Here is a 26,823-nt window from a genome sequence, read left to right as displayed (position 1 = left end):
CTCTATCACCCACAGAACAAACGAATTGGGCTTCGCATGCCATGATGGGAACCATTTGGGATATATCCTATTCTGGCATTCTGATCCTGCTGCACTGCCAACCTACACCAGGCGATTTGCACTGAAACTATGCTTAATGTGTAATTAATTTATCGATTACTGCCATTCAGTAATGGCGCACTTCTTTGGAAACATTAGCGAATTTCATAAAGTTTCGCACACACCAGGATGTCCACGCAAGGATGTGGCACTCACAAGAGCACAGTCCGCGCCACCCTCCTCAGGTGAGCACTGTGCGTTTAGCTCATGAATATAATACGTATTCATTAACAATTAAATGGTTGAATTAACCGTAGATCAACATGTGCAGGTTCTCTGGAGCCCCTTTTGGTCAGAGCAGCGAGAGGAGAAGTCGTGGAAAGGCCCCCATGCTGGTGCGAAAAGAACATGTCATTTGTTGATATTGAAACCTGCATGGAGCTTTGTATGCCCGCCCACTGGATATTATGAGGACCAAGATGCATTTCTGACCTTGGTGCAGGATGATGCGTCAGGCCGGTAGATATCAACTTGTAAGTTCCCCCTTTTGTCCATCTTTGTGTTAATGTTTTCGGTAGAGTTTGAGTTGATGTCCAGACCCTGTGGCTGAGTACACTCCTTATGCATGCAGGCATACAGAAAGCTAGCTGAGCGGCACCCTTCATTTCGCGAGAGGCAAGCCCTTCAGAGCCATTTAAAATATACTAAAACAACTTCAGCATTATCTTGCAGGGCTGAATGTCCATGCTTGTTTACAAAATCTTGTTGTGATGTCAGGTCTGAGCGGACGGACCTGATTGTTGAGATCAGTCTACAGCCTTGGCATTCCTTTCGGCCAGATGGTGTCATCCTGTTCAGGTAATACCACCTGATCTTCCAGTCTGGCCATGCAATATGCGCCCTTTATCCTGTCGAAGGTTCCTGGACAAACTGACGTGCCTTGTGTGTGACCCTCTAGCGATATCCTGACACCTCTTGCAGCCCTGGGCGTGCCCTTTGAAATTGATGATCACAAGGGTCCCATCATAGAGAATCCTATAAGCACGATTGAGCAGGTGTGTTTGTCGTCTCTACGTCTGGTCTTCCTCAATAGCTCTCAACAAGTGACTCTAGTCAGCACAGCGCATTCTCGATTGCCAGTTGCTGACGTGTTTGTCGCATGCAGGTGAACCAGTTGCATGATTTGGACTTGGAACGCTTGCACTTTGTGGGTGAATCATTGACTCTCCTGCGACAAGAAACACAGGGTCAGGTGGGCTACTATCCTACTGGGGCTGTCATTCGCGGAAGTGAACTCCTCTGCTTTGCCTTGGGACACTAGCGTGTGCTTAGCGGTCCGTTTGTGGCTGCAGGCTGCAGTGTTGGGGTTTGTGGGCAGCCCATGGACCCTGGCAACGTACATCATAGAGGGGAAGAGCTCCATCCACTATAAGACCATCAAAACGATGCTGTACAAGGCGCCAGAGGTACTTGATGCACTCTTGAGCCACTTGGCAGATCAGATCGCCACCTACATTGGATTCCAGATCAGCTCTGGGGCCCACGCTGTGCAGCTCTTTGACTCCTGGGGCGGCCAGCTACCACCTCACGTGAGTTGCTCTATCGACTCGGCCTCGCACGCACCCTTACTGCTCAGAAATATGCATAAAGCTTATACCCAAGAGCAGCCTGCTATTTGCAGTTTCTTGTCATCCCTGCAAAACTGCTATTGGAGAGTGCTTATCTGCGCAATGCACCCAGACAATTTCTCGAAGTTCTGACTGTTGTATTGAGGCATGGGGGTGTGGGTGTGCAGCTTTGGGACAGGTGGTCGCGGCCGTACATTGAGCGCATCGTGCAGAGAGTGAAGGCAGAGCATCCCAGCGTGCCCATCACACTGTATGCCAATGGCAGTGGAGGGCTGCTGGAGCGTCTGGGCAGCACTGGTGTGGACGTGGTGGGCCTGGACTGGACCATAGACATGGCTGATGCCAGGAGGCGGCTGGGCCCTGATGTCTCAGTGCAGGTGCACAAGCTGCCTCTTCCTGTGATACCCCTACTTGCATCACCTGACATCCTTGAACTGCACAGATCGGCTGACACCTCCCTGAACTGATGCTTGTTACTGTACAGCAGTATGCTGGTACATATGAAATGTGCTGGGTGCAGGGCAATGTGGATCCAGCGGTGTTGTTTGCGTCTGAGGATGCCATAGAGGCGGCAGTCAAGGACTGCATTGCAAAGGCGGGGCAGAAGGGGCACATCTTGAATCTTGGCCATGGAGTTCTTGTGGGCACGCCGGAGGAGAGCGTGGCACACATGTTCAACCTGTCCAAGTCCTTGGTATACACATGAAGCTTGCATTGCAGTCCTAGGCAAGCATAATATGCAGAACCCCGGATTGATTTAAATCATCATGATGATCCTAGCGCCATACATTGAGAGGCACTTGCCGCTGCGGTGTTTTGAGTAATATTCACTGTCAGTGCTACTGCAGTTAATTTGCATCAGCAAATCCTAATTCCATGCCCTGACCTGAGGCTTGGGTTGACCTGAATCTGAGATCGTTCACGGAATTGGCAATTGCAATAGTTGCTAGCAGCATGCCATGCAGTGCATGGTCACCATGCGTCACACGGTCACTAAACACAGTGTCAACGTTGCATCATCATCATCATGAGCGAGACATCATGTTGCTATGATGCTATGATAGCAGATCATCTATATGATATTGCTTTCCGAAATCCAAAACCCGGGCCCCGGGGGTTCCCCATGATTTCAGAAAGACTGGTTGAACCCATGCCATTCACAAAAGTTACCTTCATGGCTACATCACACCCCCTGAAGTGACTCATTCATAAGGTTTTCTCCCTTTTAAATTGCTTCAGGGTCTTGACTACCTTCATTGCAGTCCTAATTAGGCTTCGGACAAGAAAATTGAGGACCACTTTCACGCAAGAGGGATCCTTGTCCAGAGACTCGGGAAAGAATGTCTGATGGTACTTGAAACGTGTTGATGTGGTGTTGGATGCGAGAAATTGGCCATCATGCTTGTGGACAAGCCTGCATGGGTGGAGCATGGAGGTAAAATTTGCTTCACAACGGCATAAGTGATGTTTCCAATTTCTCTTCATATTGAAAGAAGAAAGATTTATCCCTGCACCTTCGCTAGTTTTTATGGATGGAAACACTCTGACGATGTCTGCTGTTTCGTCTCCTTGCCTGTCTCTTTGTATCTTGGACTGCTTTAAAGGTGTGCTGGGCTCTTATTTAGCAAGGGTAACCCATTGAAAGTTCGTACTGGTCAATTCGGATCCGGAAACAGGAGATAGTAACCACAGGAAGTAATTCTTTGTGGGCACTGATGGGCCTGCAAAACAACTATCACACTTCTCTGAAATCAAAGGAAATGCAATCTTGCAGGTTCTCCAATCTTCTCAATTGACGTTCATCCGTCAGGGAAGCGTTTCGTGACAGCTGGTTCCGACCACAAGACAAAATTGTGGAACTTGCTGCCTGTGCTGGAGGTGTGGACCTGTTTTTAAAAAGGGCTTGATCTAGTGTCATGGAGATCTGATATCAATCAAAGCGGCGTTTATTTTCGCACGGTGCACAAGCAATATCTTATCAATCTTAATGTCTGCATCCACGTTGGGTGCAGGCAGAGCAGGAGAAGAACAAGCAGTGTCCACGCTTGCTGGCCACCCTGACAGACCACTATGGGCCCGTGAATGTGGCAAGATTTTCGAGGAACGGACGCTTCTTGGCCACAGGATCCGATGACAAGCTCACCTGCCTGTACGAGTTGCGCCCTGGAGCTGGGCACTCCAGCTTTGGCAGCAGTGATGGGCCGAATGTGGAGAACTGGAAGCACTTCATCACGCTGCGCGGCCACAGCAATAACGTCACAGACTTGGCCTGGTCGAACGATGACACGTACTTGGCCACCTGCAGCCTGGACAACAGCATCATCATTTGGAACCCCTTGAACGGCCAACAGGTCACCACGCTGCATGGGCACGAGAGCTATGTGAAGGGGGTGGCCTGGGACCCCATCGGCAAGTACCTGGCCAGCCAGTCAGACGACAAAACGGTGCGCACTCGTCCTGCATGCCTCCCGCAGACACACAGGCATGCATGCACCCATGCACATGCTCTGTAGTGATGTCGTCTGCTGGCAGGCAAAGGGGTGGCTTGGCATGCTCAGATGCGGCTGTGGCGGGTGGAGGACTGGGCGGCGGTGGCGACAGTGTCAGAGCCCTTCCGCAAGGGGTGGGTGAGCAACACCTTCTCGCTGCGCCTGGGCTGGTCGCCGGATGGGCAGCACCTCACAGCAGTCAACTCGTACCAGTCGCCCTGCCACACCGTGGCGCTGCTGGACAGGCGCACCTGGAAGTACGACTTCTCCATGGTCGGCCACAATGGTGAGCAAGTCACACTCCAGCCAGCTGTCCCACCTCCATGCAGTCTTGCTGATGATATATTCCAGCACCGTCCTCATTGTCAAGCTAATCAATGTAAGCAACACACTACAGAACATGCCAGTCGCCACGTCTGTGATGCATGCTGACACAGGTCTTCATTCTGCCTGACTGAGGCTGGTGTGCTGGTGCCCAGGAGCCATTGTCAAGGCGTCCTACAACCCCAGGATCTTCCGCTCTCTCGAGGGTGGCACTGAGGGCACCTGCGTGGCGCTGGGCAGCCAGGACACAAAGCTGAGCATCTGGCTGTCCAGTGCGAAGCGCCCAACTTTTGTCGCTCAGAAGCTGTTTTTGCAGAGCGTGGTGGACCTGTCGTGGACACCTGACGGGTATTGCCTGCTGGCTTGCTCCAGTGACGGCACCGTGGCGGCGCTTCAATTCGAGGCCAAGGAATTGGGAGCGCCTCTCAAGCAGGTGCTGCTGCCATCTCTGCGCCAATAGACATGTCGTGCCGTGCCGCGAGGGACCAGTCCTGGCTGATGTGCCATTCAAATGTCCTCTTTCTACTGGGCGAGGGAGACTCTGCTTAGAAGATACAGATTCATGCAAACGGGAAACGTGAACGGGTGCAGGCGGAGGTGGATGGGATGCTGAAGACGCTGTACGGCTCTTCCGAATCAAAGGCGACACTCTTTGCAGAGAGCGCAGCCCAACTGCAACTGGAAGCTGCGGCCACCAATGGGCACGCGGCGACGCCTCCCACAGGCGATGCAGCCGCCAGACCACACCAGCCTCTTGTAGGGCTGGCAGCTCGAATGCAGCCGGCGGGGGGCATCCCTTCAGGAGTCGGCCCTTCAGCGACAGCGCTGCAGACACAGGCTCGGCAGATGAACGGGCAGCGGCGAGTCCCGCCCATGTCACTGCAGCCCTCTGGCAACGGGACCGTGCCCACCCGCATCGCACCGCAGCCGCCGCAAGCGCAACCGCAGTCAGCCAGCGCGCAGCCGCCGCAAGCCCCCGGCAGGCCAGCGCAAGGGCTCACAACCCCCGCCGGAGCTGTGGGCACCAAGCGGAGAGCTGCAGAGGGAGGAGCGCCCACCAGCAAGCGGCTGGTGGCAGAAAGGGTCGATGGGCGGCCGTTTGCCTCGCAGGCGGCCGCGTTTGAGTCACCGGGCAGGGCGGCCAGGCCGCTGCTGAGCCTGCCGGCGGCGGAGGCGCTGGTGTCGCAGCAGCTGCATGCCAGGGACCAGTCAGAGCTGGCGCCTGTCGGCCAGGCGCCAGGGCGCGTCATGCTGGAGGCGGCAAATGATCTGGCGAGCGGGGCAGACCGCGCCACGGCGGATGTGGTGTGCTCCTGCAGCGGGAAGCAGGTGTGGGCCGACCGCCTGAGTGGTTGCGTGGTGCGCCTGGCCGGCAGCCAGAACTATGCAGCCGTCGGGCTGCGTGATGGAACTGTGCAGGTGCCGTCCTCCCCGAGGCCTCCATGATTTTGTTGTATGGACATGGACATCCTTTCCTGACACCCTATTTCAAGTCTAGAATTGTTTATTAGCAGCACCTCAGGTATATGACTGCTTCGATGTCCAACAGGTGTACAGCCCGGCAGGACGGCGGCTGCTGCCAGCAATGCAGCTAGGATCTGCGCCGATGTTTCTGGTGTCGGATGGCGGCTGGAGGCTACTGGCTGTCAGCCAGTCAGGCTCCCTGCACCTGTGGGACCTGAAGGACCAGCGGCTCATTGTAGAGGCCTCAATAGATTCTTTACTGCGATCCGTTGCCCCACACGTCACAGGTTTGCCCCAGCTCACCAAGTAATCTAAGAGGGACTCCAATGCTTCAGGTTCCAAAGCAGGATTTTGGTCTTCCTGTGAGACATGCAGGCCAACAGGGGGAGTGGTGTGTGTACAGTGGTGTCCGTCCGGTTGTCAACGGCTGGACTTCCGCTGGCGGTGTTGTCAAACAGCACGGCATACGCACTGCACCTGGGTATGAAAACATGGATGCGCGTGGCGGACAGCAACTTCTCCTTCTCATCTTACATGTCCCTCTACTCCGCCGGCGCATCCTCCGCAGGTATGGAGGCTGCACTTGTCCCTGTACGCTGCGGATATCATACGATATATATCCGATATAGATATGCACCCCTGATGTGTGTTGCACCTACAAGGCAATCGGAACTGACAGATTGTATCAATGACCTCCTTGCAAAACCCTGAGGCCTGAACACTCTGTGGCAGGTGACCTGAGTCAGGTGCAGGGCCAGGCCTTGGCGAACTCGGGCTCGCCACTGGCATCCGGTATCGGCTCGCTGGCAGCAGGCCGCTCCAGCAATGCCGAGGTCGATCGCGGGCATCTGGAGGCCAACATGGCGGCCGCACTTCTGCTGCAGTCCCCGCAGGAGTACCGCCGCTGGCTCCTCACCTATGTTCGCCACCTGGCCGGTGTGGCACCTGCCCCTCTTTCTGCAGGCTATGTGCAATGTAGCCACGATTGTGTGCATGTACGCAATGTGGTCATTTAGGCTCCTGTGCCGGGGGATAATTGGATTCTTGTTGCACGACATGCACTTGTGAGGCAGCTCTTTCTCCTATCTTCTGGTGCTGGCTCTGCCTTGATGTCTGCATTCCTCTTTCTGTAATGTGCAATGTGCCCCCACCAGTCTCAAAACCTTGTCTTCCTCCTACTTGTACCATTCTGGTCCTGATCACCGTAAAATAAGTCTGATCAACTGCCGCGCAGGGGATGCTGAGGAGGGCCGCTTGCGCGAGCTGTGTGAGGGGCTGCTGGGACCGCTCAGGCGCAGTGGAGAGGGAACGGATCAGGACGATGCGCCCCGAGCGCTGGGGCTGGACACAAGGAAGCTCCTCCGTGATGATGTGCTGCGAGAAGTGTCCAGGAATCGCACGCATCAGCGCCTTGTGGGCGAGTTTCAGGAGCTGCTCAGTGAAATCGATTGATGTTTTAGCTTTCTGCTTGTCATGTATCACCTGAAAGTCACGGTGGCATTGTTCTGTTCTTGGAAACGCTGTACAGCATTTATCTCAGCTCTTTTATGGGGTCCGGGTTCTGCTTTGTGATTTTTTTATGCAAGTGATTTGAGGTATATCTTGCATTCACAAAAGAGGAGCCGCTCCTACTTTGGCGCTCGCAATCCCTTCTTGTCTTGCATTGGCACTCCTTCTCTTATAGAGGGGTCACCCACGGTGGCATGAGTTCAATGTAAATTTTGCCGAGTCCTGCCCTGATTCCGTTCAAGGTCTGTCTAAAACGCGTCGGGCAGCATGCACTTTCACTTTTTAGCCGATGCACGTGTGTCATGCATGACTATGATTCAAATGATGCTTCGAGATGCAACTTCTCTTGCGCTGAGGACATAGCCGCTATGCTAGCGCGCTATGCTAGCGCGCGGTACTGTAGTACCACCGGTGTCGAACTGCAGGATGACTGAATTTCGGATATCCCACTGTCAACACTATAAAGATGGTGAAAGCAGGTGTTACAATACATTCCAGCAAAATTTCTGTGCCGATCAAGCGTACTGTGCCTCGCCCTCATTTCGCATGCCCTGAGTCAATCATTGTGCATGAGGCCATACAGATCCATGAAGGCGATCCCTTCAAGGAGCGCGCAAAGCACCATCTATTTGGTTTCAGATGCCAAGCATGCCCAATCGTTGACCCTTCACCAGTGACTCACAGGGGTTAGCTCAGACAGTCTCCAACAGCAGCTGCTGGATCTTCTTGATGCGCGTGTTAATGGACAGGTCAATGTGCTTGTCTCCGATGTCAATGATCACTCCACCGATGATAGCCGGCTCCACCTGCACAGAGATATGCATAACGGTAAGAAGAACACCATTTATCAATGCACAGGGGCTCGCACAGTGTAGCACAATCAGTGCCATTGGCCCCAGATCCTCAGGGCTCATTCGTGCACTGAGCACGCACCTTCTGATCCAGCAGCAGGCTCTGCCCCTTCTTCAAGTACCCATCTGCAATCACAAAAGCAACCCTCAACTGAACTGCTTAAGTGGGTACTCTGTGCAGTCAGCACAAAATCGCATACTGTAATGTGTCATCAGAAGTGGGACAGACAGATTGGTAGAACTCACCTAGGCCCTTCTTGATCTCAGCCAGCTCATTTGCAGCAAGTTGCTGCACATCGCACCATTGCTGTAAATATCGGCGCATCTTGGGGCATAAGGGAAGTTATACTCACAAAGGAAGGCATGACCTGGTTAGGACCTGATGTATTCCACAGTGTCGCAGCTCTCAGATCAAGTACACCTACCTGCGCTGTGGTGATTGTGGCCTTCACTTGACCTCGAGCTGACACCACAAGCTCCTCAAATGTGGTGACAATCTTTGGCACCTCGTTGAGTCTGTTGTTCTCAGCCAGAACCTCTGCATATGGTAATGTCAGTGTCACTGCGAGTTCTATGGAAATGATCCCTTACTTTGACAACTGATGGTATTACAAAAATCCCAAGACTCACCAAAGAACGATTGTGTGGTTTTGCTGACTTTAATTTTGCCAAGAATTTCCTCCAGGGCAGTGACCTTTTCCTTCTTGGGGACACTAGGGTCCCGAAGGAACTGTGCAAACATGGGGTTGCTCTCTGCTAGCTTCTCCACCTGCACATAGGCCAGAGTCACAATGCTAGAAAGACATTGCGTGAAAGCTATTGGCCATGCACATCATCAATGTCAACAGCTGTGTACTCTCAGAGTATGATGTCCAATCCTTACCTCTCGCAGGTCTTTGTCGATCTTGTCCAGTTCTCCCTGCTTCAACCCCGCCTGGAATAGGGCGGAGGCATAGCGGCCGTGGATTCCATGAGTGGGGACTGTTGGCTCCTGCACTGGGGCTTCTGCGAATGTTCTGACCTGTACACCCTGGAACAGCCAACAAGATCGTCTTTTTCAGGGCGACTCGAAGCATTATATTCTTCAGATTGCATGACATATATTGAAGGATTTCACTGTATATGTCTCCTCTTTTGGAAAACTCACTGCATGTCTTGCTGCAGCGCTGGCTGTGAGACGCTGGCCCCGAGCCAGCAAAGACACAGCCGAGCGGAGCATCTCGCCCGTAGCTGCCTCAATACACAGATACACAGTCGCAACAGAGGACCCAAGTTTTAATGGACTGTGTTACCGTTCTGGAAAGCATGCAGGACTACAGGGCAATGGGCAAAGGGCCCCTAAACCCTAAATCCTATGCCCCAAGCGGGGGAGCTCTCATCCTGTGATTCTACTCATATCGTTTCAACGTGTAACGATTGATAATCGCAATGAAATGGCAACTTATCGATGTGCATGCCCAACTTCAAATGTCCGTTGTAATGCACCCATCCAATTGTCTAATTTGGCGAGCAGCTCCTTCGTTTTCAAGCACCAATGTATGTTCAGATCGCCCGCTAGCCTGAGAAGGACACAGCTCAAGCACCGACATGTTGTGCACGTGAACCCATTTGATGTCGCTTGGGGCACCTCTGTCAGTATAAATGCACAAGTGAGTTGAGCTGACCCAGGATGTCCTGTTGAGAAAAGCAGGAGCAGGACATGCCGAAGCATTGGCAAATTGATCTGTGGATGAATGATCGACTGATGGCAAATTAGATTGTAATCTGCCTAGCCTATTGTGTGAACATATTGCTTTCTATTGCATCCCTCTGTTTTGAGACATAAAAACCTCATGTGCTTGATCTGCTGCAGAGCCTGGCCGCAAATTTGTTTGCCAGCAGCATTTTCCCATATGCCGCGTTCCTGTACTACCTGACGCGCTCCAAGAAAACTCCTGGCTTGGCCCTTTTTGGATTTTACTTCCTATTGGTATTTGTGTTCGCAACAATTCCGGCAGGCATTTATGGTGACAACTCTTCTTTTAAGTGCCTTCATTTCGTCCAATGCTTGCAAGCAAATTATTCTTGGCCTTGCATTGCGTCTACTCCTGCTGATCTCTTTCTGCAATCTGCAGCCAAGACGCACTATGGAACCATATTGGCAAACGTAGACTGGCTGCATGGCGGTGCAGAGTCCCTCCTGACAATTACAAATCTAATGATAGGTGTGTGATGCTGGGCGCTGTCCATTCTTATGTGCTGATCTGCTTGTGAATTTGCAGAAAAAACTATCACTCTGCAGTGACACCAACTAAAAAGACCTTCTCTGTGTGTGCACAGTGCTTGGTGTTCGTGAAGGCATCCGGCAAGCTGAAAAGAGGAGAGGAGATCTTGAGTCACCTGAGACAGCCAGCAATGAGCAGAGCAAAGTGAAAGAAAAGCAAACACTGTAGTGTTCTAAGATTCCAAGAAGCCAGCTGGTTACACACAGAAGAGGCACACAGAGTCTGCAGAGGTTACACATAGTGTTTTCACAGATCTGTACCTGACAAAGCAGACCTATGGCCCCATAAATCACCTCTGAAGTCAACACGAGCGGGACGACGTCAAAGGGCAGCAGAAATGTTTTTGGCGAACGATCTCGACTGGCACCATATTGACTCAGGTGGTGTGGGATTTCTTGCAGAAATTTTATTGGCAGTCATATGATCGCTCCTCTGGCGGGTTGGCTCCCCAGAAGCGTGCAAAATTGTTACAAACCCTTCTCAGATTTGCTGTCGTTGGGGCCTCGTTCTGCCACAAGGGAACATGTTCAAGCAGACGGGATTTTCATGCTTCTTAGAGACCAACAGCACACTCGCAACATCACTTTATTAAGTTATAATTGAGTACACTTCTTGTTGACATTTCTGTACAAAGCAGGGCTGAAACCTTCCAGCTTGCAACCTGCACCGCATGCATTATGTCCTACAACAATAAATGCCCTGCTGAACCAGCTTTACCACTCACCCACTCCCCAAGGTGTTGGCATGCGTTGCAAACCTCAATATCATTCGTTCCATTCCAGCGCTCTCATGCGCAACAGCCTGGCAAGCCGTTTGTGCCAAACAATTTCCAACAAACAGTACAACTCACCGCTTGCTGATGCTGCTGAAACAAGTGGACAATTGCAGTCCAAAAAGAGGACCACCTGCCTGGACAACACATTCCGCCACTATTCTGCCGAGGATGATCAGAGCCACACAACCAGCCTGGCTGCTATGCCTGGGCTTAGGCACCATTTGGCGGACCGCCAGGCGCCTTCGCCGCAGGTGTCAGAATGAGCCCTGACGGATCCCATGCCTTAGCCGTGTTTGGCGTGTTCAGCTCTCCTTTGCCCAAGGAGGCCTCTTTATCATGCAGCTCCACTCCCAACTGCAGGCCACACATCAGCTGCTAACCACATGCAGTGCTGCATGCTCAAGTCCTCCGTGTACCGTACTTGAAACAAGACCATCACTTGCATATTCCCTGCAAGGTTGGAAGGTGGTTGCAGGATCTTACCATGGGGGGCCTCCTGAAGGGGGGAAAGGTGCCAGGTCGAGGCAGCAGCATCGAGGTGGGCCCATTGTAAGCAGGCGCAATGTGCGACACTGGGATCGCGTTTTGCAGGCCGTTTGACGAGCTGTGCTGCCCGGAACTCTGCTGCCTGGGTGGCCCCGACCCCAGCCCTCTGGACATGTAGGTGTCGGTGGGGAAGGGGATGCTCACCAAGGGAGCAATGTCCAACCGCCCCTGAAAGCAGGAAGCATACAGAGGTCAATCTCCAACACCTGTCCTGCACTCTTGATAGGGGAAAAAAGCACCGATCGGGAACATAGGACCCGCGCAGTCGAATCATGCACAAACCTTGCATGATATAGCGCTGGGAGACGATGGGCTACCTGATGGGGCTGGTCATGCCTGGCATCCGCGCTGGAGCTTGGGGGCTGATCGCAGCTGCTGCTGCTGGGGGGCCTGGCAGATCCGCGGCCCATCTGCATGGTTGCCTCCAGCTGCTCTGCAATTGCGCGCTGCAGCGCGGCCGTGGCTGCCAGGGCTGGGTCGGAGTGATTCGCGCTGCCGAGCTGCTGCTGCGGCCGTCTTTCAGGGCTGGAGGGTTGCGCAGCTGCCTGACCGCTGCTCCTTTCGGGGGCATCTGCCGACGACAGCCGCCGTCCAGCCATGGGCAGCTTGGAGGGGGCGTCTCCAGACGCCTCTGATGGTGGCTGATGCAGCACGAGCAGTTAGGCAATGTACACCCTAAATGTTATGTGGATAAATGTTATGTGGATTGAGGAGAGACAGTATATGAAGAATTGTAGTAAGGAACACAGCATATAAGATGTGGATGGTTGGCAAGGCACGAGCATACCAGGTGGGTGATGCGGCGAGCGAATGCACGGCCTTGCTGGCTGACGGAGGGCGGCGGCTGCGGGTGGTTGTGCTGCCCCTCGTAGGATGTCACCAACACGCCGGCCTCCGTCGCTGATCGCCCGACATGCTTCCTGACTGTGCACCCCGCCACCGTGCACTTGTAGTAGCTGCGAGGATGCGGGTTGCCCTTCACAATCTTCTGCCCATACTTCCGCCACCTGTGCACAAGTTTCCCATGTCACATTCTAATATTCCCCCTTACCACTGTGGCATCCTGCCTTGTCTGAAACTATTCTTTGTTTCAATGGAGCGCTTCTTGAAACTCTAATAACCAGTACTGTGGAATCAGGTGACATGTACACCTGTAGCCGTCATCCATGCTGTCCTGGTCTGTTCTGCTCTCCACCACATGCTTGTTGTCCGACCGCTGCACCTCTTCTGGTGGGGGCACAGGGGGCTGCGCCTTGGATCTGGGGCTCATTTTGACGTTGAGGAACTCTTCCATCTCCTGCACTGTCGGTGACTGGAGCTCCCGCGAGTCATCATCCCCGGTGCCGAGCTCCCCCTTGTGCCGCTTCCCCGCCCTCTCCTCCCGCATGGTCATCAGCCGCACTACACCCCGCAGCACGTTTCAAGTCAGGACCCTTGTACACATGACACTACTGATATGCAATCTGCAGCATGTATGTGCCTCTTGATTTTGTTGAAGGAACTGAGGATAAGGAGGGCCTCTTTGCTCAAAGGCAGGGGGCCGGCACAGATAGGGGGTGGCGACTGTGTAAAAAACACAGGACTCTGCAAAAATGGCAACATCAAGTATTGGGTCTTAGAGTGGGCTGCTTCTCACCAACTGCCTCTTCTTCCAAGCTCCTGCGCTTCATTTCCTCTTCTCTCAGTCGGGAAGCTGCCCGCGCCGCGGCAGCGGCCCTGGCAGCATTGGCTGCAGCTGCGGCTGTCGAGGCCGGCTCTGACTTCAGGTCCCCATCTGACGCTTCTGCGCCCTCCTCGCCATCAGTGGCATTTGCTGAGCTGTCATCAGCACCTGCAACATGAGAGAAATCCTCCGTCTTATGCTTGAGTCATCATACATTGGTACACCTCCTATTCGATTCTGATGGGTCTCCTTGGACCAGGAGCCTGGTCAAGCAAATGGTGAAAGGGGATGGCGTACCTGACTCTACTCTCAAGAGTCGCGTCTGCAGCGCCGCCGGTATCGGCAACAGCGTGCTGCGACCGCTGACGTCGAAGGAAAACCCGCCGCTATCCTGGCTCCGCTTTGCCGCGCGCAGGTGATGCTCCTGTGCCCGCAGCCACTTACAACCATCATCTCACGATCAGAATTTGACAGCGAATTGTGATGAAGTTATCAATTAAGAAGCCCTCTCCTAGGGTGACTATTCTCACGCACTCTCATCAAGGAGGATGTCTGCGCCGCCCTGCCCCTCCCCTGAAAGCGCCCCCCTCGGCCGCTAGTCCCCACCCCTTGTGACCCTCCAGGCTTTGCATGGTTGTGCACCCCCTGCAATCCACGGCAAATTCCAGTGAGCCGCTGCTTGAACCGATGGAGCCCTGTTGACACGCAGGTCTTGGAGCGGCGTACAAATCTGCCCACCTTGCTGGCGGACTTGGATACTTCTCCGTTCTCGGGGTTGCGCTCCACAATCTTCTTCACCTGGCAATTTTGCTGGCTGCATTTGTAATAGCTGCGAGGGTAAGGGCTGCCCTTCACCTGCTTCTCTCCATACCTGCCATGATGCAGACGTCTTGAGCATGCCAAAAGCATATTGTTGAAAATGGCAGGGACACATGCTTAATTCGTGCATAGAAGCAAAGTCTTCGCAAACACAGGACCGGCCGCAAAGACAGAGTCTCACTTGCGCCAGTGATACCCATCATCATTGGCCACTCCCTCTATCCTCCTCAGCCTAATGTCTGGTGCCTGCACAGCCAGCAGGCAGCGCTGCATTCAGTACAAAAGGATGCTCACCGCAGTATCTGTTGAGCACAAGACCTCTGACTCCCAGGGCCATTTAGAGACATATACACTCTTCCCAAGGCTTCACCACATCCATAATACCTAAATGTCATATTAACACGTCTCATATATGCAATTGAGAGCCCCCACATTGCGAGGTGATCGTCTAGCATTACTACTAGTGTAGGCTAGAACGCACGTCTTTCGCCCGGGCAGCAGCTTGGCCACTTCGCGCTGCAGCGAAAGCAGCGGCACCTGCCTCCATTCCAAGAGCAGCTGTGAAGGCTGGTAGGGAGATCCCAGTCGTTGGAGACGGTTCCTCCTGCACGGCGAAGCAACAAAGTGAACGCCTGCTGGGTGCGTTGATCAGCGTCCAACGCAAAGGATTTCTGCTGTCTCACCGTCATTAGAGGCAAAAGGACTGGCGAGTCCAGTACTCCTCTGCGATCGCCCAATCCGAGGTGCATTCCACTCTTGGGAAGGTTTTTCAATGACTCTCTTCTGCTTGGAGATATGCTCTCTGTAGCCAAGGCTTCCAGGCCAGGAGCGTCTCCATCATTCTGCTGTCTATCAGGCTGAGCAACTGACATGATTCCTAGGACTCTTGTGAGGCCAAGATGTACAGGGCTTTCCTTGTCTTCTGAATATTTGATGCCAGGCTGGACACCCACGCTGCCGACGTTTGAGACAACAAGCAAGGCCCCCTGATGAATTGTTCTGAATCGCCTGCTGCTGCATGGTTTCACCACACAGTCATCGCTGGAGATCCTGCACAACTGCCGTGCCAAACAGTAACGTTTTCCGGCGCATCGCAATTTAGAGCTTTGACTTGGGGTTTGACCACAGAGAACCCCTTGGAAAGGGTCGTTGAGCAAATCTAAAGCCCTAACTCCCAGCTCGTTCATTCATTGATCTGCGAAATCGACAGCCCAGATCTATTTAAGCTCTATGAGACAGAAATTTATGCTAAACACATCAGTAACGTGATTCGACATATACATTCGTTGCGCTCTAAGCTGGCCTTGCTGATTTCCAGAACCGTGCTCCCCATTCTTGTTCAGTAAACAAACTAATCAGAGTGTTGAAATTTCTATGAAGTCCAGCTTTGGACACAATCAGGAGCAAGAAGGCTACTGCCAGTGAGCGTTCATTTGGACACCAGCAGTGCAGTGGCAATAGATCAAAGAAGCCAAGATGTGCAAGAAAAGGCCATATCAGTCCACAAGCCCATCATATGGCTGCATAAGGTCGCCTGTATTATGTGCACCGGCCTTCCAGGCTGTCCCATGGCTTGGGAAGCCAGCAAGCATTCCTGTGGTGCAGTACACAGCACCTGAAGGCAGAGAAACACTGAAGAAGCGCCACAGGATTGAGAAAACAGTTCTGCATGACTCCGCCAAGTCCGATTGCGAGAAGACACAGAACACCACTGTGCTGCCTAAAAAAAGCCCCCGGGCAACAGACAGGGCAGAAGATGCAAGCCTTCCTGAGAAGCCACACAGAGACAATCTATCAATGGGACAAATGTTCAACTGGGGACGCAGGAAATATGGCAGACTGGGAAGAGATGGTGCTTCCTGCCTGGATGCTCCTTCATGATACATGTCATCCCTCATGACTTTGAGCGGGATGGATGCCTTGTGCTCACTGTTGTGATCTTGCTTGTCTGCAGGAGTGCATTCGGGAAATCTCCAGCCTGCCACATTGGTGGGATACCAGGTATGGCATCCATAGAAAGATCTGCACAGGTTGTCGCATTGCACTGTTCCAGTGATGCAACTTGACATCCTGGTGAGTTTCAGAATGATTGGCTGGAGACATCCCCTCAAGTGCTGGCCTTCTGGGAGAAAGCCCCCTTCAAGCCTTGTTCTCCTCCCAAGTCCGCTCTGTACTATGCTGTGTGCCCCCATGAGCAGAAGATGGAGGGCGCCCTCCTCATGAAGGTAAGCTTGGGGACGGGAGTTCCACAAACTTGCCCTCACATGCAATCAAATCACTTGGAGCCTACTGGACACAAGGTCTGCACAGGGAAGTGACATTCCCTTTGTGCAGGCTGTCTCATCCACATACGAGGCATTTGGCCTTGGGAAGCACCGACATGGTGGTCCACTGCTAGACCAGAGCATCTCGCTTTACAATGCGCCATATCACGGCCGCCATGAGGCGGATGCATGGCTGGACAGTATTGCAGCGGCTTGTGTTCACATCAGAGACATTGCTCCAGGAGCAGATGCTGATGCTCGGTGGGAGACGGCTTCCTTCTCTGTTAAGCATTATGGCCAGCAAGAGGGAACACTTACATCGCTGTGTACCACTGCAATATCATGGTGATGGCACTTTTTGATTGGGACACAGGTACGTAGGTACTGCAGCTGAGCCTTGCCGTCCTGTGCCGCTGATGATCTATCTCATATGCCATCAGTCAATCCCAGAGGCCATGTCGAAGTGCTACAGTCAGGCAGCACAAGTCCTGCAGAGTGACCCGCCAGCAGCCTTGCACAAGGAGTCCTTGAGCTCTGAGGCACAGGCGAGCAGCACCTCTCCACAGATGGACAGCGATGCGATCGGAGTGAGAAATCATGATTCAGCTGGTGGCATAAATGATGCAGCAGATCTGCAGGCGAATTACAGAGTGATTATTGAGAGGAAAGGAAGCATTGACAGCCAGAAGAAGCTTGGATCTGTGATAATACAGGTGCGGGGTAATCCTGCTTGCATTTCTTGGATTATTTGGACTGGCCTCACATCATGATCGTATCATTGGTGTGGTGCAGCTGATCGGCCAGGAGCAGTTGCTAGACATCACAGGGGAGGCAGCCAGGAACTTGGCCCTGTCCTCCTACGATCAGCTACTGCAGGTCTCATGCACAAATTAGATACCGTTTTTGGAAGTAACAGACTTTGGAATTGTGTCCTTTGGGGGACCTGTATCTGGTTTGGCAAGATCCAGGTATGCAGCATGCCTCTCACATGCACTCCCAATGTACTCAAGATTGCGCCTGACAGCTGCGACATTGACCAATGCCGGACTGTTTTCGAGGGATAGCCGGGGATCCTATGAAAACAGGAGATGAGCTCATGCTTGAGATGATGTATGAAGCTGATTGGTGTAATTGTGCGCAGAACATGGTTGTGCATGAGGAGCCGCGCACCTGGGGCAGGCGGCTCCGACGTGGACGGAAGCGTGCGGGTTACCGTGATGCGGTGAAGCGTTGGATCCATCCCAACGCGCTCCGGCAGCGGCGCATTCCTCACGCTGGAGGCCATGCGGACCGGGGCTCCAAGCCTGCCACTGAGCTGCGTTTGCCGCGTCCGTTGTGATACTGAGTCCCAGCGCTCTAGGCGTGCTGGTGCTGGTGGAGATGGCGCTGTATGGCCAGGCGGCAAGGCGCTGTCTGTGTGCCAGCCGCCTTCGAGGAGGTTGCGAGGGCGTGAGGGTTGTGCGTGTGTAAATGTGTAAGTGTATGTGTGCGGAACTCTCAGGCACGACGGTCCCTTTCTCTGTGAATATAGAAGACATGAACAGTATGCACGAACCAGACTTCTGGCCGCCTGTGAAGCTAAACAATGTGCAGCCTTCCAGAAATTGAGGTACACCTAGTGTCCCTTTACCCAGCTATGGTCTGGGAGAAGGCATTTGGCAGACTTTGGAACTCGTGTGTGTGCGGACCACGCGGCAAATTTGGTCATACCGCGATAGAGCTTCAGCTTTGTTGGCCTTCTTGATGTCTGAAAGAGCCTCTTTGAAGTGCCCCATCTGCTCGTAGGCCTTAGCGCGCCTCACTAGGGCCTTGTGATAGGCGGGCATTGCATCTAGCGCTGATGAGCACTCGTTGACAGCCTCCTTGTACCTGTTGCCATAAATGCAATGAATGATATGTCACAGCCAACCCCGAGATCCAGGTGTGCCTTTCAATTCACAAACGGCAACATAGATAGCCCACGATGCAGCAGATCTGCAGGCGGATTACAGACCCATTGTTGAGAGGAAGGGAAGCATCAAATGCCAGAAGAAGCTTGGATCTGTGATGATACAGGTGAGGGGTCCTCCTTTTTCATATGTCAGAGCCATGAGTAGCATCAGCCTCACATCATTATCGTATCATTCGTGTGGTGCAGATGCTAGACATCACAGCGCAGGCAGCCCAGAACTTGGCCCTGTACTCTTACGATCAGCACAAGATAGATACCGCATTCGGATGTAAAGCCTGGATTCTAGTTTCAAGGGCACTTGTACTTTTGTCTGTCAGGATCCAGGTATGTGCCTCACTGGAAATGCGCTCTTTGCCACCGCTTTTTCCTTTGCATGGGCCACTCAAGTGTTTTGCTTCTGCATGCATGTCACAGAGATACTTTCCTTGTAGAAAAGCACAGCATGCCTGTTAAGTCTGCTTCATGCAGATATTAGCAGAACATCGATGTCGTCCCCATCATAAGTCTGGAACCTTCAGCCATGCTCAAAACTCAGGCCGGAGGCTACATTTGCAGATAATTATCCTGCATTTAGAGTACCCTGGAAGCGTGCACTGCTGCTTGGTTGCCGATGTCAATGATGCCAGGCTGCCACAGCTGTAAACATAGATGCTTCCAAGGACAAATGGTATCATTTCCGGCATGCATGTCCATACCAATGATCCTTTCCCCTTTGCTTCACCTTCTCAACAACTGCGTGTGCCCAAATCCTTCTTTCAAAGGTGTCATCGATTGATGTGCATCTCAGACGCTGGCAAATAATTGCTGTGCTGCATTATCTTGAAGCATCTTGGATCTTGGAAAGGGAAGCGTGCCAGGCAGTGCCACCACCGCACATGCTGTATGCACATGAAGTTCGTCTCTTGACCCCTCTCATGTCATTCCATAACATTTGTAGCTTGCTCTTATCAATGGCACCAAGTTGGCAGTTCAGCGTCAATGTCATTACACATGTAGGCACTGGTTGCGCAGATGATCACAAGGTTTTTCTTTTGAGCTTTCCTGGCCACTGTTCCAAGCAAAGCAGCCATCCTACTCCCACCACGTGCTCGCTAATTGAAAGGACAGAACGCGCGTCGCATTCCTCACCTAGAAAGGCAAAGCTTCATCATGGGTGCCAAGTGGCTTGAGCTGCTGGGAGCCTCTAGGTGCATCTTCAAAAATGTCTGTGATGCGCTCAGTCTGATGGGTCTTCACGCTTAGCCGCCTGTTTGGCCTTCTCTGTGACCTGCTTGACCTCCTCCTTTGTGGCCCTGAGCACCAAAGAAATTGGGGTCATGACCTTCCTGTGTCAGTGGGGTACTATTTGCTGGCATGTGCAGTCTGCAGGACAGCTAGCGCCAGAAATCCAACACAAGTCTCAAAAAAATGGGAGGTGAGTTTCTGCACTTCGATGCTGCTGTGCTCTGTTCTTCCAGCCAGCCCCGTATATGCTTCAGGTTGCGCCTAAAAGTGGCAGCTCCAACGCGAACATCTGACTTCATCAAGTACGCTACGGCCGCTACACCAGCTGCGTGTGGCCATGAAAAGTTTCAGCAGCAAATTTGAGGCTGTCAGTGCAATGAAGAAGGGACATCATGAAGGCAACAGGACTAAGACACAATGGTTTCCTCATCGGGGGACTGTAATTTGCTCCATTTGATCAAAACAATTTCAACTTACCTACTGTCACCATAAAGTTGCTCCACGCCATGGGGCTGTGCCGCTTGCGCTTCACCTCATGCTAGACAAATGGATCAAAAAGGGTCTTTCCGGCTACAACATGCTTGTACTCAGATGCGGCAATATTTTACTTCTCTCGGCAGATACGTGCGAAGAATGGAAAGAAGATCTGAGTTTGAAAGACAAGGATGCGCAAATAGAAGCTGCATGTCCGGTGACGAGAAGTTAGTAATTTTCGACAGTTTCAAAAACCGAGAAGAACCCGGGACCAGGGGAGTTCCCAAACTGTCGTCTTCTAAGATTATATTAATATGGGCAGACACATGTTCCAAAAGGCACACATAGTGTGATCTCGGTGGCTTATCACACGTTAGGGATCGGCGAGATCGGTGATAGCTAAATTTGATATTATAAACGTATTATTGCATACAATAGAGCATTAGAGCAAATTTTACGTTAATAAGTATGCATATTACATTCTTATGATGTCAAACCCCAATCCCTTGGTTGCTAAGTAGCTTGGTCACCTAGTACAATTCAGCAAAATAGTGAGCCGCTTCAATAAATTTTGTCCGCTTTATGATGATCAACGCTTACATAAGTAATGAATGGTAGATCCTCAAATCGATAATGGGCCCAAGAGGTCGAACATGTCGAACGATACTCTTTGTGGCTCTCGCTGGCCTCTTCCAGATCCCCTGGAGCCAAGGTGCGGGCGTGACTAGTCTCAGCACAATCGACTACTTTGTCATTGAGACGATGTATTGAGCCTCACAACAGCCATCACAAGACCTTGCAAACGTCTGGTCTTCCTGCAGGTGACGGAGGGGGTGGAGCAAAGATTTTGGAGCCCATTCAGCGGCCAGATGCTGACATTCCCCACATGCTCGCATTTGGGAACGACCTTGGAAAACCGGTGAGGCCTTGCGCCAGCCACTGAGGGCCCTTTGACCATGCAGCTTGGTTAGAGTAACCCTCGCTTGTGACATCACAGGGACGGCAGCGGCCGCACCAGTGCCTGAGGCGAGGGGATCGGCCGCCGCAGGCCACCTGCAAAATACACATCTTAGACCTTTCGTACATCGCCGCAAAGCTGCGGCTGCCGGGGTGCAGAGAGGACGACTTTGTGGTCGACCCTCTTGAAGGCAACATACTGCCTCACCCGAGGCTGGTGACTGGGAAGCGGAGTGTGGGCAAACCCGTCAATGGCACCGGGTGGATGTACCCCTACAAATATGATGCGCAATCCCAGAACCACTGGGCAGGACCTTGGTGGGTGCTGCTACATCCAGCTACTATCACATTAAGGGTGTTTTCGAAGCCTGCTTGGACAGTCAACACATGTCCCTAGGTGCAAAATCCAAGTGGTTTTCTGCGTGCTGCCAGGTTTGCGCGTGAGACACTCAGGACGAGCGGCAATGCAGCCACGACGCTGGGGAGTGCAGACACAGTCTTTGTGTATGACTACTGCTACCTCATGCGCGTGCTGGCAGACCAGCAGGCCTCTGAGCACTGGTGGCTGAAGGATCGTTACAAGAGCGATGAGGACTATGCTCCTTTGCTTTTGCAGCTGTACAGGTGCGGCTTCAGATTTTCTATGTGGTGCCATGGTCATCGTTTCCTGGTTGGAACCAAAGTTGGGTCTGAATTTCAATTTCAAACTTCTTGCTGTGTTTGTAGGGCGGTGATGAGTCTGCCACGGTGGCAGAAGAGCGGTGGGCGGGATTTTGTCTTTTATCACTCGCATCCCAGTCTTACTATGGGGAAGGAAGCAGAGCAGGCGGCGTTCTTGGGCACCATCTGTGGCAACTTTCAGTGGGCCACAATGCTGGTGGCAGAGCAGGTCTGCATTTCATGTCTCATCCACTCAGAAAGCCTCAGAAGTTTAGGCCCACGTTCCTCACTTTTGAGCCTCCAAACTTGTTAACTTGAGCTCCATTTAGCATCTCAACCATTGCAACTCTCGTCTTTTCGAGCGAGTACTGATTGGGCGGTTTGGCTGTGATGTAGGGGCAGCGGTGGCTGTGCTCTTCCTACAACCCTCGCAGCACGCTGATAGTGCCATACTCCTTCAAAGATAACGGTGTTGGCCAGGCAATGGCACAAAACAGCAGACGTGCAAAATTGCTCTTCTTCAGGTAACAACTCCTTTTCATCATTCTCCCACCTGTTGGATTTGTGGATTGGAATGTTTGGAGATGGATTTGTGAATCAAAAGCGCAAGCGCTACTTGATGATTGATAAGCGTCACTTCCATGCAGGGGTGGCTGCTACTCAACCAAGCCTGGTAATGTGGGTCTTGTGCTGCGGCGATCTGTGGTGACAGGTCTGAGGGGATTGGGAGAGGCGGATGTGGATGTCTGCTGCCATGGCGCGGATGCTCCGGCAAAGGTACTCTTGCACCAATCCAACTGGCTTACAATGCTGCTAACTTGCCACATGGCAAGTACTCTCTTCACTTGTTGCACCCCTATCCATGATGTCCTGCACAATCTGAGAGTATGCTCGCCAGCAGGTTGGTCTGAACGATGTGCTCCAGTTTCTTAAAAAGATGCTGTGTTCAGGTGGCGTGCACGGATGCAAACTTCAAGCAGAATGCACAACAGACACAGCCGAGGTCGGAGCTGCTGAAGGACATGGCGCATTCGCAGTTCTGCCTCATCATGCCTGGGAGCAAGCAGTCCACTGGACACCTTGCGGACGCGTTCTTCACTGGCTGCATCCCTGTCTTCCTGGGCGGCCCCTTCCACACCTTGCCCCTCGCACACTTGGTGCGCCACTCTTTGCCCCATATCGGCGTTAATAAATATAAGGCCCTGCCTGCAATATGTCCATGCCTGTGCTGCATGTCAGGCCTTGTGCATAATAGCTGTGTCAATTATGCCATGAACTGACACCATGCGTCATCTGCTATGGGGATATGCAAGTCTTGACGCAAGGTTCCTGTGGGGCGCAGATCAACTACCCGGCAATAGGCGTGTTTATGAACGCAACCATATCGCCGCTGCCCTGGTGGCCCAAGCGCGAGGGGCTGACTTTCAAGTGGGGCCTCACAGCGCGCGCTGGGATGGAGGACCGGACCCATCCGCGCTGGTGGTACCCAGACGTGCCTCAGGAGGTCCTGGCGCCTGTCGACAGCATGGAAGCCGTCCTGGAGAAGCTGCGCAGCATTTCCAAAGAGCAGGTTTGTTATTGGATCTTTTCAATGGCTTCTCAGCAGTAGCAAGAGGGCGGGCATGCATGGAAATATAGCAAATGAGTGATGTGTCGAGCATGGCCACCAGTTGTCACCATCAGCACTGTTGCAGGCTGCAACTTGCAGCATGGAAAAAATGCGAATGCCTTTTGCATGCCAGAGTGGAAAGATTAGAATCATTGCCTAGGATAGGTGTGCAACGTGTCTGCCAAATCAGTGATTGTTGTGAACTGTCCATCTATGTTTTCCGGGGATGTTTGGAATTAATTTCATCTAGGCTGCACTGGGCTTACATGCTGTGTGCTGTGTGGGCAGATTGCACAGAAGCGGGAGGCGTTGCTGACATACCGCCACCTTTTCACATTCAATGAGCGGCCCACGCACCCATTGGCAGCCTCAGATGTGGTTGCAGAGATGATGTGCACCTATGCAAAGTTGGGAAGGCGGCGGAGGCGGCGGCCAATTGTGCCTCACCCACCAATCCCGCCAGGATTCTGATTTGGAGTATTGATTGTTTGCTGAGATAAGATTGACCTCTTCTTTTTACTTGTACAGCCAACTACGAGATGAATTCTTTTACAGCATGCATATGCGGCTTGCAATCTGTTGCTCGAAATGGCAGGATCAGCACGTGCGAATGGCATATATACCTGGAAAGTACGGCAGTGCTTTTTGCCTAGGCCTGCATTTTATAATTACAATTGATATGAATGTGTTGCATGTCACTGGACTCCTGCATTGTGTCCCTGGTCAAAAGACCTCACAAAAGTTGAGCGCATGGGGAAATTCAGGCTTCCTCAATCGTTTGCACGCATTTTGCAATAGACGCTCCATTCTGCATGGCCGCCTGAAGAGCTTTGTACTCTTTCTCATATTTCTTGAGTAGACTGCATGCCTCGAAGATTGCCAAGCGCTGCATGACACCATCACTGTAAACTTCATGCACTTGATTCAGGTGTGAGCACTGCTCCAGCCCCGTGGCAGATATGGATACAAGTAATAAGCAAGTAGGAGGTGGGACAGACCCTACCGTCATATTTTGCTGCTGCGAAGAGTTCAGCTTCTTCTTGCTTCTCAAGAGGATCCTCTGAAGATCTACAAGATCTGCTGTCTGCCCAATGACCTGCACACACAGCACTCTCTTGGTCACTTTGACTTGCTCCACATTGAATCCAGATCGTAAGCCTGCCTGTGCTTTCAGCATCAAGCACCTCCACAATGTATGCAAGATTTGCACAGACGTGCAGGTAGATATTCGGACCTCCTCGTACTGCATCGCCTCTGCTGCTGCACCAGCCAACGCTACTACCGCCAGTGCATCAATCTCATTGTCCTCAAGACTACCTTCAATGAGCCTCCTTTGCAGCTTTGCCTCTGCAAAGTCTGTGTGTGCTTGGCCTGCAACAAGGTTGCATATTTGTCAATTATGTTTGACATAATGCCGAGACAAATTCTAATGCAAAATAAGCAACTGGCATTCAATGTTAAGCTTCAAGCATGCCGCACCGATGTTGAGGGAGTATGCTGTCACAGGCACTCCAAAGATGTAGCCAGCCTGGAAACAGAGCATTTCAGATGTCATCATCTTGGCATTGCCTGAGGCAGCCGCAGGCTAATTCTGAAAAAAGGGGGGCAGACCAGCAAATGTGCTGCTTCATGTCGCAGCACACGTTCTCTGTAATCAGGGTAGATGCTGGAGAACCTGCTTGGCCAAGCAACAGTCAGGAGCCGCCTATATGGGACACTCAGAAAATCTAGTTGCTCTCAGATTGCAAAGAAGCAACGCAACAGAAGAGGAAGGGGTGATGGGCATACTTGTCGATGAAGAACTGCAGCAGGCCTGGCGCTGTGGAGCCAGTAGCCAGAACAGCGATAGAGATGCCACCAGTCAAGTATGGCACAAAGAAGCCCTGCCGCATGAATGAAACACATGTTGAAGATCTAGGTGTAGAAATCTGGATTTGTACAGAACAGTGTCAACAGATTGTCCAGTGTGATGGCGAAAATGCTTGAGCAGCTCTACATGCGCCCTCCTGCTCTTACTGCAATACTGGACTATCTCAAGGCTGTGCCTCACCCAATCACCAGGGAGAAAGCCAGCTGCCACTGCCACCACGCTGCAACAATCGCAAGAGATGAAGATAAGATGACCCCCTGAAAACTACTTTCTCTGCATCGGCTCAAGCAATAGAGCTTTTTTAGAGATTGTACAGAGTTGCCCATACCTGGTAACGCCAACGACTGAGAATAAGAAGGCCTTGTCATTTCCTGCAAGGAAGGTCCCAAGCTTCAGTAGAGGCAGTCGACGAGATTGGAACATGGATTTCCATCGTTTTGCAGAATGTAGTGAGGTGGATACTTACGGATGCTGGCAACACCAATTCCTGAGGGGTTGAGAACGCCAACTCTCTTCAGATCACCCAAAAACACGTTTCTCCTGTCATAGGGCTCTTCAAGTCCAGCTCCCCATTTTTTCAACACCCCTCCCTCCTTCAGTGCGTTCATAGCTTGAAGAATGTCTCCACTGTATTCATACTTCTGTGTGACAGAAAATCTCTAGTAAGCATTCAACCTTGGCCAGGGGTTTATAAGCTTCTCAAAGTCAGTGAATCACCCTTCAGCTTGGAAACTGACCAGCGAGGGAGGTGCTCTTCTGAGTTCGAGAGCTGCTGTTTCCAGGGCATTGTAAAGCTTCTTGGCATCCTCTGCAACAGTCGCTGAGGCGATGACTCTGCCACGTCGAAAAGTAGCAGCACGCAGCGTTGTCTTATGTGAGATTGGACTGAAGGATAGACTCTGTGGCAAGAGACGTGCTGGAGTGTGCAGTTGCTGCATTGTCTGCGTGTCTTTTGAAACGCGAACTGCAGAACCGTCGATCAAGTGAGACGATCGCGTTCTTCTTGGCTCACAAACAAACCAGAAAGGCTATGATAAATCTTGCCTTCTGAATGTTACAAAGAGGCGACGTAGATTGATGCTCCCAAACAAATTGTTGCTGGACGATGCGAGGCCACTTAAAAATTTCCGAAAGCCTATCTCGAACCCTGTTGAATCCCCTTGATGCAAGGCCCTAGGGGCGCAATAAGTATAGCATGCATGCCCATGCTTCTTCGAATTTGTTGCACATCTGGAGCCGCATTATCTCCTCCGTTGCAGTCCTACAGCGAGGCGAAGTATGGGGAATGCGAAGCAGATCACAGCACTGAATTATCCCTGGAGCCCCTTCGATGTTGTCTCAATCACCAGATTTTACTAGGCTCGAACATCATTAGAACGCGGCAACGCCATGGGCACTATGGAAGGTGGCGACTCTATTGTGTACAATGGAAAGAAAAAGCTC

At 52.1% G+C, this 26,823-nt stretch overlaps 9 protein-coding genes across 9 annotated transcripts; 4 read left to right on the top strand and 5 right to left on the bottom strand.

The window, feature by feature from the left end:
• Positions 1–348: 348 nt before the first annotated feature.
• COCSUDRAFT_11046 (uroporphyrinogen decarboxylase) lies at positions 349–2,373 on the top strand (the record flags this gene model as incomplete). Its single annotated transcript, XM_005651900.1, has 8 exons — positions 349–434; positions 542–572; positions 671–897; positions 998–1,094; positions 1,205–1,291; positions 1,392–1,628; positions 1,835–2,044; positions 2,188–2,373. Coding segments are annotated over 8 exons (1,161 nt in total), but the record flags the coding sequence as incomplete, so codon positions are not given.
• A 692-nt stretch (positions 2,374–3,065) lies between these two features.
• Positions 3,066–7,396, top strand: COCSUDRAFT_11010 (WD40 repeat-like protein; the record flags this gene model as incomplete). The annotated part of the gene is made up of 10 exons (XM_005651899.1): positions 3,066–3,102; positions 3,442–3,545; positions 3,689–4,111; positions 4,226–4,442; positions 4,636–4,913; positions 5,072–5,899; positions 6,030–6,224; positions 6,320–6,592; positions 6,778–6,880; positions 7,179–7,396. 10 exons carry the CDS (start codon positions 3,066–3,068, stop codon positions 7,394–7,396), a joined length of 2,676 nt encoding a protein of 891 aa, XP_005651956.1.
• Positions 7,397–7,918: 522 nt separating this feature from the next.
• COCSUDRAFT_45852 (ATP synthase-like protein O subunit, mitochondrial precursor) lies at positions 7,919–9,548 on the bottom strand. Its single transcript, XM_005651898.1, has 7 exons — positions 9,452–9,548; positions 9,188–9,334; positions 8,935–9,073; positions 8,730–8,842; positions 8,551–8,593; positions 8,387–8,430; positions 7,919–8,259 (listed from the first exon to the last, which is right to left on the bottom strand). The coding sequence occupies exons 1-7, from the start codon at positions 9,521–9,523 to the stop codon at positions 8,146–8,148; spliced, it is 672 nt and encodes a 223-aa protein (XP_005651955.1). The 5' UTR covers positions 9,524–9,548; the 3' UTR covers positions 7,919–8,145.
• Positions 9,549–9,740: 192 nt separating this feature from the next.
• Positions 9,741–11,198, bottom strand: COCSUDRAFT_32000 (hypothetical protein). Its single transcript, XM_005651897.1, has 4 exons — positions 10,624–11,198; positions 10,419–10,508; positions 10,157–10,310; positions 9,741–9,953 (listed from the first exon to the last, which is right to left on the bottom strand). Exons 3-4 carry the CDS (start codon positions 10,186–10,188, stop codon positions 9,746–9,748), a joined length of 240 nt encoding a protein of 79 aa, XP_005651954.1. The 5' UTR covers positions 10,189–10,310; positions 10,419–10,508; positions 10,624–11,198; the 3' UTR covers positions 9,741–9,745.
• Positions 9,843–10,736, top strand: COCSUDRAFT_83454 (hypothetical protein; the record flags this gene model as incomplete). Its single annotated transcript, XM_005652321.1, has 4 exons — positions 9,843–9,953; positions 10,157–10,310; positions 10,419–10,508; positions 10,624–10,736. The coding sequence occupies 4 exons, from the start codon at positions 9,843–9,845 to the stop codon at positions 10,734–10,736; spliced, it is 468 nt and encodes a 155-aa protein (XP_005652378.1).
• A 1,532-nt stretch (positions 11,199–12,730) lies between the features above and the next one.
• COCSUDRAFT_8449 (WRKY-domain-containing protein) lies at positions 12,731–14,578 on the bottom strand (the record flags this gene model as incomplete). The annotated part of the gene is made up of 5 exons (XM_005651896.1): positions 12,731–12,896; positions 13,041–13,113; positions 14,083–14,197; positions 14,291–14,423; positions 14,553–14,578. Coding segments are annotated over 5 exons (513 nt in total), but the record flags the coding sequence as incomplete, so codon positions are not given.
• A 4,977-nt stretch (positions 14,579–19,555) lies between these two features.
• Positions 19,556–20,437, bottom strand: COCSUDRAFT_52157 (hypothetical protein). The gene is made up of 3 exons (XM_005651895.1): positions 20,288–20,437; positions 20,015–20,135; positions 19,556–19,878 (listed from the first exon to the last, which is right to left on the bottom strand). The coding sequence occupies exons 1-3, from the start codon at positions 20,316–20,318 to the stop codon at positions 19,803–19,805; spliced, it is 228 nt and encodes a 75-aa protein (XP_005651952.1). The 5' UTR covers positions 20,319–20,437; the 3' UTR covers positions 19,556–19,802.
• Positions 20,438–20,601: 164 nt separating this feature from the next.
• Positions 20,602–23,510, top strand: COCSUDRAFT_45851 (hypothetical protein; the record flags this gene model as incomplete). The annotated part of the gene is made up of 7 exons (XM_005651894.1): positions 20,602–20,996; positions 21,106–21,203; positions 21,282–21,559; positions 21,674–21,865; positions 22,549–22,678; positions 22,852–23,058; positions 23,244–23,510. Exons 1-7 carry the CDS (start codon positions 20,918–20,920, stop codon positions 23,508–23,510), a joined length of 1,251 nt encoding a protein of 416 aa, XP_005651951.1. The 5' UTR covers positions 20,602–20,917.
• A 535-nt stretch (positions 23,511–24,045) lies between these two features.
• COCSUDRAFT_52156 (hypothetical protein) lies at positions 24,046–26,451 on the bottom strand. Its single transcript, XM_005651893.1, has 10 exons — positions 26,118–26,451; positions 25,847–26,021; positions 25,709–25,751; positions 25,561–25,600; positions 25,299–25,393; positions 25,122–25,185; positions 24,990–25,038; positions 24,745–24,881; positions 24,514–24,606; positions 24,046–24,396 (listed from the first exon to the last, which is right to left on the bottom strand). Exons 1-10 carry the CDS (start codon positions 26,316–26,318, stop codon positions 24,271–24,273), a joined length of 1,023 nt encoding a protein of 340 aa, XP_005651950.1. The 5' UTR covers positions 26,319–26,451; the 3' UTR covers positions 24,046–24,270.
• Between the last annotated feature and the right edge of the window lie 372 nt (positions 26,452–26,823).

Source organism: Coccomyxa subellipsoidea, assembly GCF_000258705.1.
Source record: "Coccomyxa subellipsoidea C-169, whole genome shotgun sequence".
Taxonomy (NCBI): Eukaryota; Viridiplantae; Chlorophyta; class Trebouxiophyceae; family Coccomyxaceae; genus Coccomyxa; species Coccomyxa subellipsoidea.
The sequence above is the reverse complement of the archived record's forward strand: the minus strand, read 5'-3'. Positions and strand labels throughout refer to the sequence as shown.